Below are 10,533 nucleotides of genomic sequence, written 5' to 3' on the forward strand. Positions count from 1 at the left end.
AGGTGGTGCGTCTAACCCTCTTACCCATTTGTCGTACCAAACTAATATTCTTGTACCACACCTAACATCCCATCTGTGATATTTTCTAACATACTGTAAGCCTAGTTCCAGCCCTTTCCAGACCCATGAGCTATTGTTATGTGGTTCTTGAAGATGAAGAAAATGGCAGTGGGGAGAGTACTTGGATTTTATAATTTTGGTCCAAGGTTTTTCTTCTTCTATGCATAATCTCCATGCTAATTTGATCATAAGAGCCTTGTTATACAATTCTAGATTTCTGAAAGCCAACCCGCCTTCCTCCTTAGGAATACAAAGTGAGTTCCACGAAATAGGATTGTAGCCCTTATTTTTCTTACGTCCCCACCAAAACCTTCTTTGGATCATTTCAAGTCTAGTAATAATTTTTTGTGGCAGTTTAAAGTTGCTCATGTAATGAGTTGGCATGGCATTTAGAATTGACTTAATTAATGTAGTTCTAGCTGCCAAATTAAGTGTCTTGGAACACCAACCTTGAAGTCTGTGTTCATAAGCATCCTTAACAGAGCCAAAAGAGTTGGTTTTTGATTTTCCCAACAGTATTGGTAATCATAAATATTTCTCTGAAGTTTCAATCTTCTTAACTCCAAGACTATTTTGAATTAATTCCTTTTGATTTGGAGAAATGTCACCTGCAATAAATGTTGATGATTTGCTGAAGTTAATCATTTCGCCTGACAGGAGACTAAAGTTTTCTAAAATATCTTTTATATGATTGATGCCATTATTAGTATCCTGAAAGAACAACATACAGTCATCTGCGAATAACAGATGATTGATTGTTAGAGATTTACTCCCAGCCTGAAGTCCTTTGATCAAACCCATAGCTTATGCATGCATTAAAGACCTAGTAAAATATTCCATGGAGATGATGAATAAATATGGCAACAGTGGATCACCCTATTTAAGTCCTCTTGTTGGTTGGTAAGCTTCGCATACATTACCATTAAGACGAACAAACACTGAAGTAGTTGATATACATTGTTGAATAATTATTCTCCATTCCTCATAGAAGCCTAAAGAGCATAACATTTTATCTAACTTCAGTGCTACTAATCCATGTTTCTTTTTGGATCTTCTCATTGAATGAATCAGTTCATGTGCCACTACTATGTTATCATTGATATATCTCTTCGGAACATATGTTGCTTGTGTTGGAGAAATGATTTTTCCATTAATGGTTTCATTCGTAAAACTAAGAGCTTGTATATTATTTTATAGATTATATTACAAAGTCATATAGGTCTGTAATCTCCTGGAGTTGAAGGGTGATGAGTTTTAGGTATCAAACAAGTAATCGTTTGGTTGATATGAGGTGGAAGTTGCTTAGTTTGAAATAATTGTTGAACTAGTTTAACCACATCATTACCAACAGTAGACCATTGTGTTTGATAGAACCCAGCTGGGAACCCATTTGGTCCCGGAGCATTCCAACTCTGATAGTATTTAAGGCTTCATAAATCTCCTCAGCTGAAGGTATAGAGATTAGGGCTTGATTATCTTCAAAGGTGACAACTGGTTTTATTAACTCAAAAGAATTTGGCTGAAACCTTGGACTAGTAGAAGGATTTTTGCAAAATGAGAGGTGAGTAGATTTTCAAGATCATGCATAGTATGACACCACTGACCGTTTATATCTTTTAAAGCTGATATATGATTCCTTGATCTTCGTCGATTGGTTTTAGTATGGAAATAAGCAGTATTGTTGTCCATATCTTGCACCCAACGGTCACCTGATTTTTGATTCCAAAAATCTGCTTCGATTCTTTTCCAGTACTCAAGCTGCTGAATAGTTACACATATTTCCTTGGAAATATTATCACTAAATGGCTGCTCTTGTAGCTGAGAAAGATGCTGAAGAAGTTGTTGCACATGAGAATGTATACTACCAAAATGTTGTTTATTCCATTTTGATAATGCTCTTCTCATGGTCACCAATTTTGTATTAAGATTAGCATTTGTTGGCACATAATCCCACGTGTTAGTAATTAATTGAGTACACGTCAGATCTTGTAACCAACATCTAAAAAACTTCCAATTATTTCTTTGTGGTGGCACAATGCTTTCCGTAAACAACAACAAAGGGCAATGATCTAAACCCAAAAATGGAAGATGTACCAACTTTGAGTTTGGATATTCCCTGACCTAATTCCCATTTTGTAAAGCCATATCAATTCTTGCTCTTCGATATCCTTTCTCATTAACTCTATTAGACCAAGTATGTTTGGAGCCTATATATCCCATATCCATTAAACCAGCTCTATCTATGAGATTACATACCCAGTTGTCTAAATTAGATTGACTAGTAGATGCATGGGAATTACCTAGGTGGATGTTTAAATCTCCAATAACTACCCAAGGTTGGTAAACATTATCACTTAAGTCTTTGATGAACTCCCATTGTCTTTGTTTCATCTCACAATGCGGAGAACCATAAACACAAGATAAAAGCCATTCTTGTTTAGAAGCATTTGAGGTTAAGAGAACATGGATCATGTTATCATTACTGCATGATATCTCACAAAGAAATCCATCTTTCCACATTAAATCCAGTCCCCCAGAGAGGCCAACAGAACTCATGAAAAATAGATTAGGATAACAAAATTGCTGGGTCAGTACTCTAGCTCTAGACTCTGTCACTTTTGTTTCCATTAAGAAAATAATATCTGGATTATCTTTATGAATGATATGAGATAAAAACTCCTTAGTGTCCTTAGAAGCTAGTCCTTGGACATTCCACAACAAAATTTTCATGATTTGTGTATAAAAAAGCGCAGCAGTATGAATCTCAATCAGAACTATGCAAGTAAAGCAGCTATAGGAAAAACTAAAGTATATGATGACCTGAATATGCCGATCTACTTGGAATTTATTAAACTCAGGAATAATGCTGGAGTTATTAAGGAAATAGATTGGTACCTGAGCATCAGTGCTGGCAGAGGTTGCTTTTCTTCTTTTAGATTGGTTTTGCTCCGAAATTGTTCCATGAAAGGAAGTACGTGAATTAGTAGATGGTGAATGATCCTCTAAACTGACTCATTCTGCTCCTGACCCATCTAGATTGTGTTCATTGTCATTAAAAAACGACAGATTATCCTCTACTTGATTGATAAATTCACTGAGTGGGTCTTTGAACACTTGGTGAAGACTAGTCGTATCTGGATCTAAGTTAACAACATTATAATCATCAAGAGTTAAATCAAATGCTCATAGATCCATATAATACTTAAGCAGTTGCATGTTTGACCCGTATCCACTTTTCTGACCCATAGATATATTAAAATCTCTTAGTTGATTCTCCATAAATTCTTCAGACATATTACTCAAGAAGATAATGTGGTTCATATTTCCGCAAGCACTATCAATCATGGCATTAGAATTACTGGGACCACCTTCCTCAATTCTTATTCTTTTCCCATGTCTTTGGACTATAGTACTATCACTTAAATTTTTATCTGTATGCACAGTTAACATACCTCGAACATCTTCACCTGCTAAAACCTCATCAAATAGAGATGTAGAAAAAGTAACATTCCTGACATTATTGTCCTTATCTTGTTCCTTTAGTCTGACTACATCCTTTGACAGTTCAACAATAAATTCTGCAGGAATCTATGGAGCTTCATGCATGCAAACTTCTTCATCCCCAACCACTTGTTTATCTTTCTTGTTACCAGGATCTGTATTATTGCCTTCTTCTAATGCCTGTTGTTTGGCTTCTTCTAATGCCTGTTGTTTTGATGCTTTAGTCTTCCTCACATCTAGATTTGTCTATGATGGTGGATCATAGATCGAGGCTGATGAAAGATAGCCTCTCTGCTGTTGAAGAAGAAAAGCTGCAATTTTGGCACATTCATCCTCTTTGTAGTCTATGGTGTAACAGAAATTACAGAGGTTGTGAGGCTATTTTTCATAAAACAACCTAATCCACACCTCTTCACCAGCTGCATTTTTTACACAGAAACCTCGCCGGAGTGGATTCCTCACATCAACTATCACAGATACTCTTTGAACTTTACCCTTAGGAACAACACAATCAGGAGGATCTAAATCCTTGACTTCACCCATCGCACCTGCTAAAGCATAAACTATCTTTTTGTTTGCGAAACCCGGTTGCATGTTGTAGAGACTTAACCATAAGAGATGCTTTATTAAATCTATTGAGGTTTTTGGCATCTGGGGATTCCGACGAACTAGCACAAATAAATCTCCATCTAAAAACCAGGGTCTGAGTTTTAAAACTATATCATACTCCTCCTGTGTCTGGAACTTTACAAGATAAGATTCATCCTCTTCCTTTTTAATGAATATATATTTACTTTTTGGCCAAAGATTCTTCAACTCTTTATCCAAGTCACTAACTGAGAAAGTTTTATCAGAATAAACTTTTCCCAGATAACTGTATTTGAACTGTAAAGCTCCTTGTATTAGATCTTCGAAGGATATATTTGGTTCTTTCAATGCTCTTAGTCCGTCTGCTATTGAAGTAGATGCCATTTGGTTTTGGACTTGTATTATTTCTGAGTCCATTGGAAGCTCAACAGCAAAACATAGAAAAAATTTGGAGAACATAACGAGGATATAGAACTTTTTAATTGAAACTCTGCCTCGGAATCTATCAGTGAATGTTATAAACCTGTTGAAACCCTTCTTACATGTATTTAAAATTAATTCTTCATTAACTGAGTAGAAGATATTAAAACTCGAAACCCTAAAAAGAAATCATCACATATTAACTGATTGCTACGAAAAAAGGCAAAACCGCTCTTGTTCCAAGCAACCCTCCTGCACTGAGCCAGTACACCGAGTTGATACTGAGTTATTCGCCGATTCGGAGGAAAGAGAATAGAGCTCTCGAATGTTCTCCTTTAGTCTAGTTCATGTTTGGTCGATTGATAGATGTTTAGTTTTTTTAACCTAGAAGTTTGTGACTACTAATTTTCCCATAGTTTACGCAATGTAAACAGCTCAGAGGATCGAGTACTATGTAGTAATGATACCTCGGTTGAACTGATAATACTAAGTAATAAAAGATATCTAAGATCACGATAATAACAAAGAACACAAATATAATGTAAATGGTGATAAATTATCATGAGACATGAGAGATTACGTGGTTCGACTTTTGTCTACATCCACGGGGTAATGAGTGATTTGTTTGTATTAAGTAGCGGTGGTTACAAAGATCTTAAATGCTTCCCAAAGTAATAGAGAGAACTCAAGTTGGATTAAATACTTAAGTTCTAAACATTAAAGAGGTATCATCTTAAGACTAGATCTTCCTCTCCTAGATATTGAATGCCCTTGTTTTGTTGGTGAAGCTTGGTATTTATAGCCCCTTCTGTTCCAGGTTTATCTTTGCTATGTTTAGATCCATAATTCCCTGATATACCTTCCGTACAAATGGTACATTCGTTCACCGCGTGCTTTCTCCAATCGGACTCTGCCACCTTAGCTGACCCACGTTCCTTTGGGAACTTCCCAGCCTCAGTACAGATTGTACCTTCATTCACTGCTAACCTTTGCCAGTCAGATTCCGCCACATCATTTCTCTCCACGTGCTTTGGTTATGCGTGTAGATAAGAGATTTGTGCATTTAATGTTGATTAGATGCGTCATCTACCTTTGTCCCTTCGCCAGCTTCCCCTCCCTAGACTAGGCTTTACTTTTTCCATCTTTGATCGTCGAGGTATATCTTCTTGGGATGAGATAAAGCAGATCTGCGAAGGTATCCTCTGCTACTCAGGTTTCTCTGTATAGCGAGGGCTACACAGTTATCTTGTATGCGACCATTAAGATCGTGACACGTGCTCCGCAGAATATTGGTATTCACAGTTTGCCCATTTTCTTTCATATTCTACCATTTGGTAGAATTGGAAGAAAAAATCCCGTAACTCCGCCATTTTTGCACGTACCAATTGGGTGGTCCCCACATTCCTTTCATGCAATAACTTCCCCTTGAATTTCGGGACATCCAAATTTTTGGATTCTCCATCCGCCTATAAGAAGAGAATAAAGAGAAGGAATTTTCATTAACTCCTTTCTTTCCCTTCGAACTGTCGCTCTCCATCTCTTTCTCAGAGATTTTCTTCCGCTTTCAACTGTTGGTCTTCCCTTCGATTCGCTAAGACTTCTGGCTCAACACACGATCATCATATACAAGTAAGTGATACTTTGCTTCTTCTCTGTTTGTTCGTATTTTCATCCTGGATGCGCTCTGCTTCGACTTTGGTTAATTGTTATTGAACGCCATTGATGTTCTTGGACGTTTGCATGCGATATTTGAAGCTTTTGCTGTGTTCTCTGTGTTGTTTAATAACATGGGTTTGTTCCTTTTTGTGTTTTCCACCATGAATGTATTATGATTTCTTCATGTCTGCAAGACTTTAAATGTGTTGATCGACCATGTTTTTCACTACTTTGGGAGGACGAAATTGTTTCCCCTGGTTGGTTTTTGCTAAACCCACGCCCAAAGTACTATCATTTTTTCCCCAACCAAGCTTTTGGGTCGACTGTAATTCTAGTCCGTCATTGTTGATTGACTGTTCTTCCTGCTGGTGTTAGGGATCATGAGACTTCCGAAGAAGCATACGCGGAAGGATCGAAGATCCTCTTCTTCTACTGATCCACCTCCGCGGATGGATCATCTTGATGCTACGCCATCTCCACCTCCTGAGGATACCTTCTGGTACTGAGATGTTTGTGGTCCCTGAGGCTGCTGCGGAACCTGAGGTAGAAGAGGTTGTTGTTGAGGATCTTCCACCTCCTCCTCCTCACTATGAACTTCAAAGGCTTCAGTTGTGTGACAAGGATAGATACGCTCACTTGTCCTTAGCTGAGATCCCAAGTCTTTTCGCCTCCATAAGTTTGAGATATCCTTTGTCAACGTCCCTGATGTTCTCACCGAGTCCCTGATCCGGGATCTTCCTTACGATGAGAACAACCTCTTGATTAGTGTTGGCCAGCTGGCCGCAGGTATGCTCATACCTTTTTTTAGTAGAAAGGATGACGTTTTGTCCACCAGGGATGACCCGGCGAACAAAACTCGGGTCCGAGGAGTCATGCAATACACCGGTAATTATTGGCATGCCCTTTGTAATTGATGGTACCGTAGTAAAAGAAAGACTGCTTTGAAGTCTTATGACCCTTTTGCTGCTGGAAGGTCTAAGCAAGAGGATTATACCCCTGCCAACTTCAATGCTACGTACGCTGATGCTATTCATAAGTAATCTTCTTCCTTGGAGTGTTGGCCTTCGTTGTATCCATGTTACTGCTAAGCAGATTAGGGAGGGTAATAGCATTCGTCTGCTGGAGGAGATCGATAAGACCGGTTTGACTGTTATCCCTTATTCTGCTAATCTACCTTTTCCAAAGCCTGATCGTATCCGTCTTGATTATGATGATCGTTGGGCTCGTACTCCACTTCGTGTGGTGGGTCCTTGGGCCTACGGTTTTACTACCGCAGATTCCAACGTCCCTCGTATAGCGTTCTCCTTTCTTGAGAAGTATGATGGGTATCAGCCTTGGTTTTTGAACCCTGCTACTTCTCATGAGGTAACCTTTACTTTCTTTGGAGGTTTTTCATTTCATCTTTTGCTTTGCAGTCTTTGTTTGGTATTTTGATGGCTTCTTTTGTAGTCTGCCCCTGCTTCTTTTGCTGGAACTGCCTCAGGTTCTGCTGCTAGGACTGCTCCGACCTCTGCTGGTAATTCTGTAGCCACCAGGACTATGAAAAGAAAGGCTTCGGCTGAAGTATCTACGCCAACACCTGCGGAGGTAAGTATCATAGCCGTACCTTTGTGTTCGTAGGTTCCTTAGTATCTTGCCCTTGATCCTTAGCTGGCGCATGTGTTTTTCCACATTCTTCCAAGAGATAAGGCAAGTTGAAGGTTGTTGTCGATGTTGAGGAATCCGATAAGGATCCCAAGGATGGTGAGGAGGTGTCGGATGACGAAGATATGGAGTATATTGAGGACACTGGCCTCAGTCCTCATTTGGATGATATTGAGGAAGAGTTTTCCAAGAATAGCCCCAGTCCTATCCGTGCTGGCTATGTGGAGGGTAAGAACCTCCCAATTGGTGGTGAGGCTTTATTGGTGAGCCCGGTTAGTGTTCAAGTTCCTACTCCTACCTTGTTGCCAAAGGTACCTTCGTTTTCTTCCCCTGGCGGTGCACTTCCTGTTGTCTCGGCTGCCACTGGTGATGTGGTTGTATCTTCCAAGAGTCTTCCTTCAATGCTAAGGGTGTTACCCCGGTGGTGAGGGTTAGTATCTCAAACTCTCAGCCGAAGAAGAAGGTTGTGGTTTCACTGGCCAGCTTTTCCTTCAATGCTACGCCCACCTCATTAGGGAGCACTCAATCTGTTTCTACTGCCCATGTTAGCAAGGTTGTTGGACCTCCACCCTCGTCGCCATATTGGACCGTACTGGGAAATCTTCCTTCTGCTGGTGATATGGACTTAGGTGGTGCCCAAGATCTTTTTTCGTTCCCCATCTCATCCACCATGTCGTCTCTTCGTCATGGTGAGGGCTCAGTACTCGTGCCCCATGCTCGCTCTCAAGCGATTGGTGGAGTTGTTGCTGAATCTGAGAAGGGTAAGATGCCTGAGAGTTTGAGCCTTGGTAGTTCTGATGATGATATTCTTAAAGCCATTCTGCAGGATTCAAAGAGTCCCTTTTCTGCTGAGGTTGATCATCATCACCTGGATGGTTCTTTTGAGGTAGCTTCGCAGTTGGATGTGTTGTCCGCTCAGTATCGTGCGGCTAAGGATCTATTATTTGACCCGGACTGCCTTCGTTCTAGTTAGAGATTTGGTGAAATCCGCAGGGGTAGTATCCAAGAGATGGAGGCCTTCATATACACCTACGCTGATTTCCTTCCTCGTCTTTTGTTGTTCTCAGTTAGTTATTCTTACCTTACTGCTTCACACTTTTTTTTGAATCTTCGTCTATTCTTATGCTCCTTTGTTTGCAGCTTTGCAAACAAATAGATGTTTCTTGCGCCTTGTTAAAGTTCTATAGGGCTAAGTGTACTCACTTGAGTGCTCTGTTGGAGCGTGCTCATCATGAATATGCCCTTGTTAGTACACAACAACCTTCGTCCAGTGATGATGCTTCTGATGTTAAGGTATCTTCATTGGAGGATGATCTGATAAATACTCAGAGATACTTGGAGGCTTGTATGTTGGCTTTTGAGACAGCTAACAATGCTGCTAAAGTTGCTGAGGATGGGTGTAAAGATGTTGATTCTGCCCTGGCTGCTGATTCTTCCAAATCCATAGGTTCGTTTTATTCTTTCCGTTAGCTTTGTATTCACTTTCTCTTGGTTGCATAGTCCTGAGACAACCCACGCCTGACATCTGGTATCTCTAGTGAGCTTAGACATCTCCGGGAGCAGGTGGCCAAGTTGACCTCCAATGTTTGGTATTATCATAAGAAGTCTGACAGGTTAATGAACGTGATTGTTCATAACGAGACCCAACTTTCTCTTGAATCTGCTCATAACGCGGATCTTGTGAAGCAGATGGATTTACCCCATAAAGAATGTGACGAAGCCCTTAAGTGGAAAGAGGGTCTAATTTTAAAGCAAAAGAAGGATATTGCCTTTTTTGAGAAACGCCTCTCGGCCCAAGAAATCATTCGTAAGAAGTATCATGCAGATTTTGAAGATATCTGTGCTTCCTTGTCTAAGGTTACTGCAGAGCGTAATATTTTGTCTTCTGAGGTATGTTCTCTTAAGAATAGACTTGTCGAGGTTGGCTCCATGTCTCATGCATCCTTGGTTAAGAGATTGGAGGAGTTAGAGAATGTTTACCAAGTTTTATCCTCTGAGAATTCTTCGCTCCGGATTGATGTTGATGACCTCCGGACTGAACGAGATACCCTTGTTGAGGATATCGAAGCCGCTGAGGTGGACCTTGCTGAGGCCCAATATAGTTTAGAAGAATCCCTTAGCCATACAGGAGGTAGCTTAGGGTTCTTATCTTCCAGCAGAATTCTTTGTACCCTTTGCTTCTTTTTCTCATTGATTACACCTTTTGTATTTGCAGGTCTCCAGGTTCATTTGGTGGGTGCAAATGCCAAGATAAACCGTCTTGAGGGTCAAATATCTTCGTTGGAGATATCTCGTCAGTTTGGTGCTGCTGCTAAGCTCAAGGATGAGGATCTCCAGCAAGCTAACGATCATCTTAGTGCTCAGATGATGGAGCTTCGTCAAAAATCGGCTTCGGATTTGGAGGCTCAGTCCCCTTAGATGAAGTTGCAATTTGAGAGTTTGGCCATTGATTACATCAATGCTTCCTTTGCGGAATCCGAGCTCCAAGCTGAAGGAGTCGTTTTTCCTCGTCTTCCTTACCCTTGATTCTGTTGTATTCAGCTTAGTTTAACTGAACCCTGTGTTGTATTATGCCCTTAGTTGAGGCGCCTTTGTGATGTCTCCTTTCTTTGAAACAATACTTCGTGATGGTTTGAACCTTCTTTATCTGTAACTTTTAAGACA

At 40.1% G+C, this 10,533-nt stretch overlaps 1 protein-coding gene across 1 annotated transcript; it reads right to left on the reverse strand.

The window, feature by feature from the left end:
* Positions 1–2,181: 2,181 nt before the first annotated feature.
* Positions 2,182–2,790, reverse strand: LOC113347131. The gene has a single exon (XM_026590754.1). It carries the CDS (start codon positions 2,788–2,790, stop codon positions 2,182–2,184), a length of 609 nt encoding a protein of 202 aa, XP_026446539.1.
* Between the last annotated feature and the right edge of the window lie 7,743 nt (positions 2,791–10,533).

The sequence above is a fragment of the Papaver somniferum genome, chromosome 1 (assembly GCF_003573695.1).
Source record: "Papaver somniferum cultivar HN1 chromosome 1, ASM357369v1, whole genome shotgun sequence".
In the NCBI taxonomy this organism is placed as follows: domain Eukaryota; kingdom Viridiplantae; phylum Streptophyta; class Magnoliopsida; order Ranunculales; family Papaveraceae; genus Papaver; species Papaver somniferum.

Coding starts and splice junctions, on each gene's coding strand:
- LOC113347131 (XM_026590754.1), bottom strand. CDS start 2,790: ATGAAAATTTTGTTGTGGAATGTCCAAGGACTAGCTTCTAAGGACACT.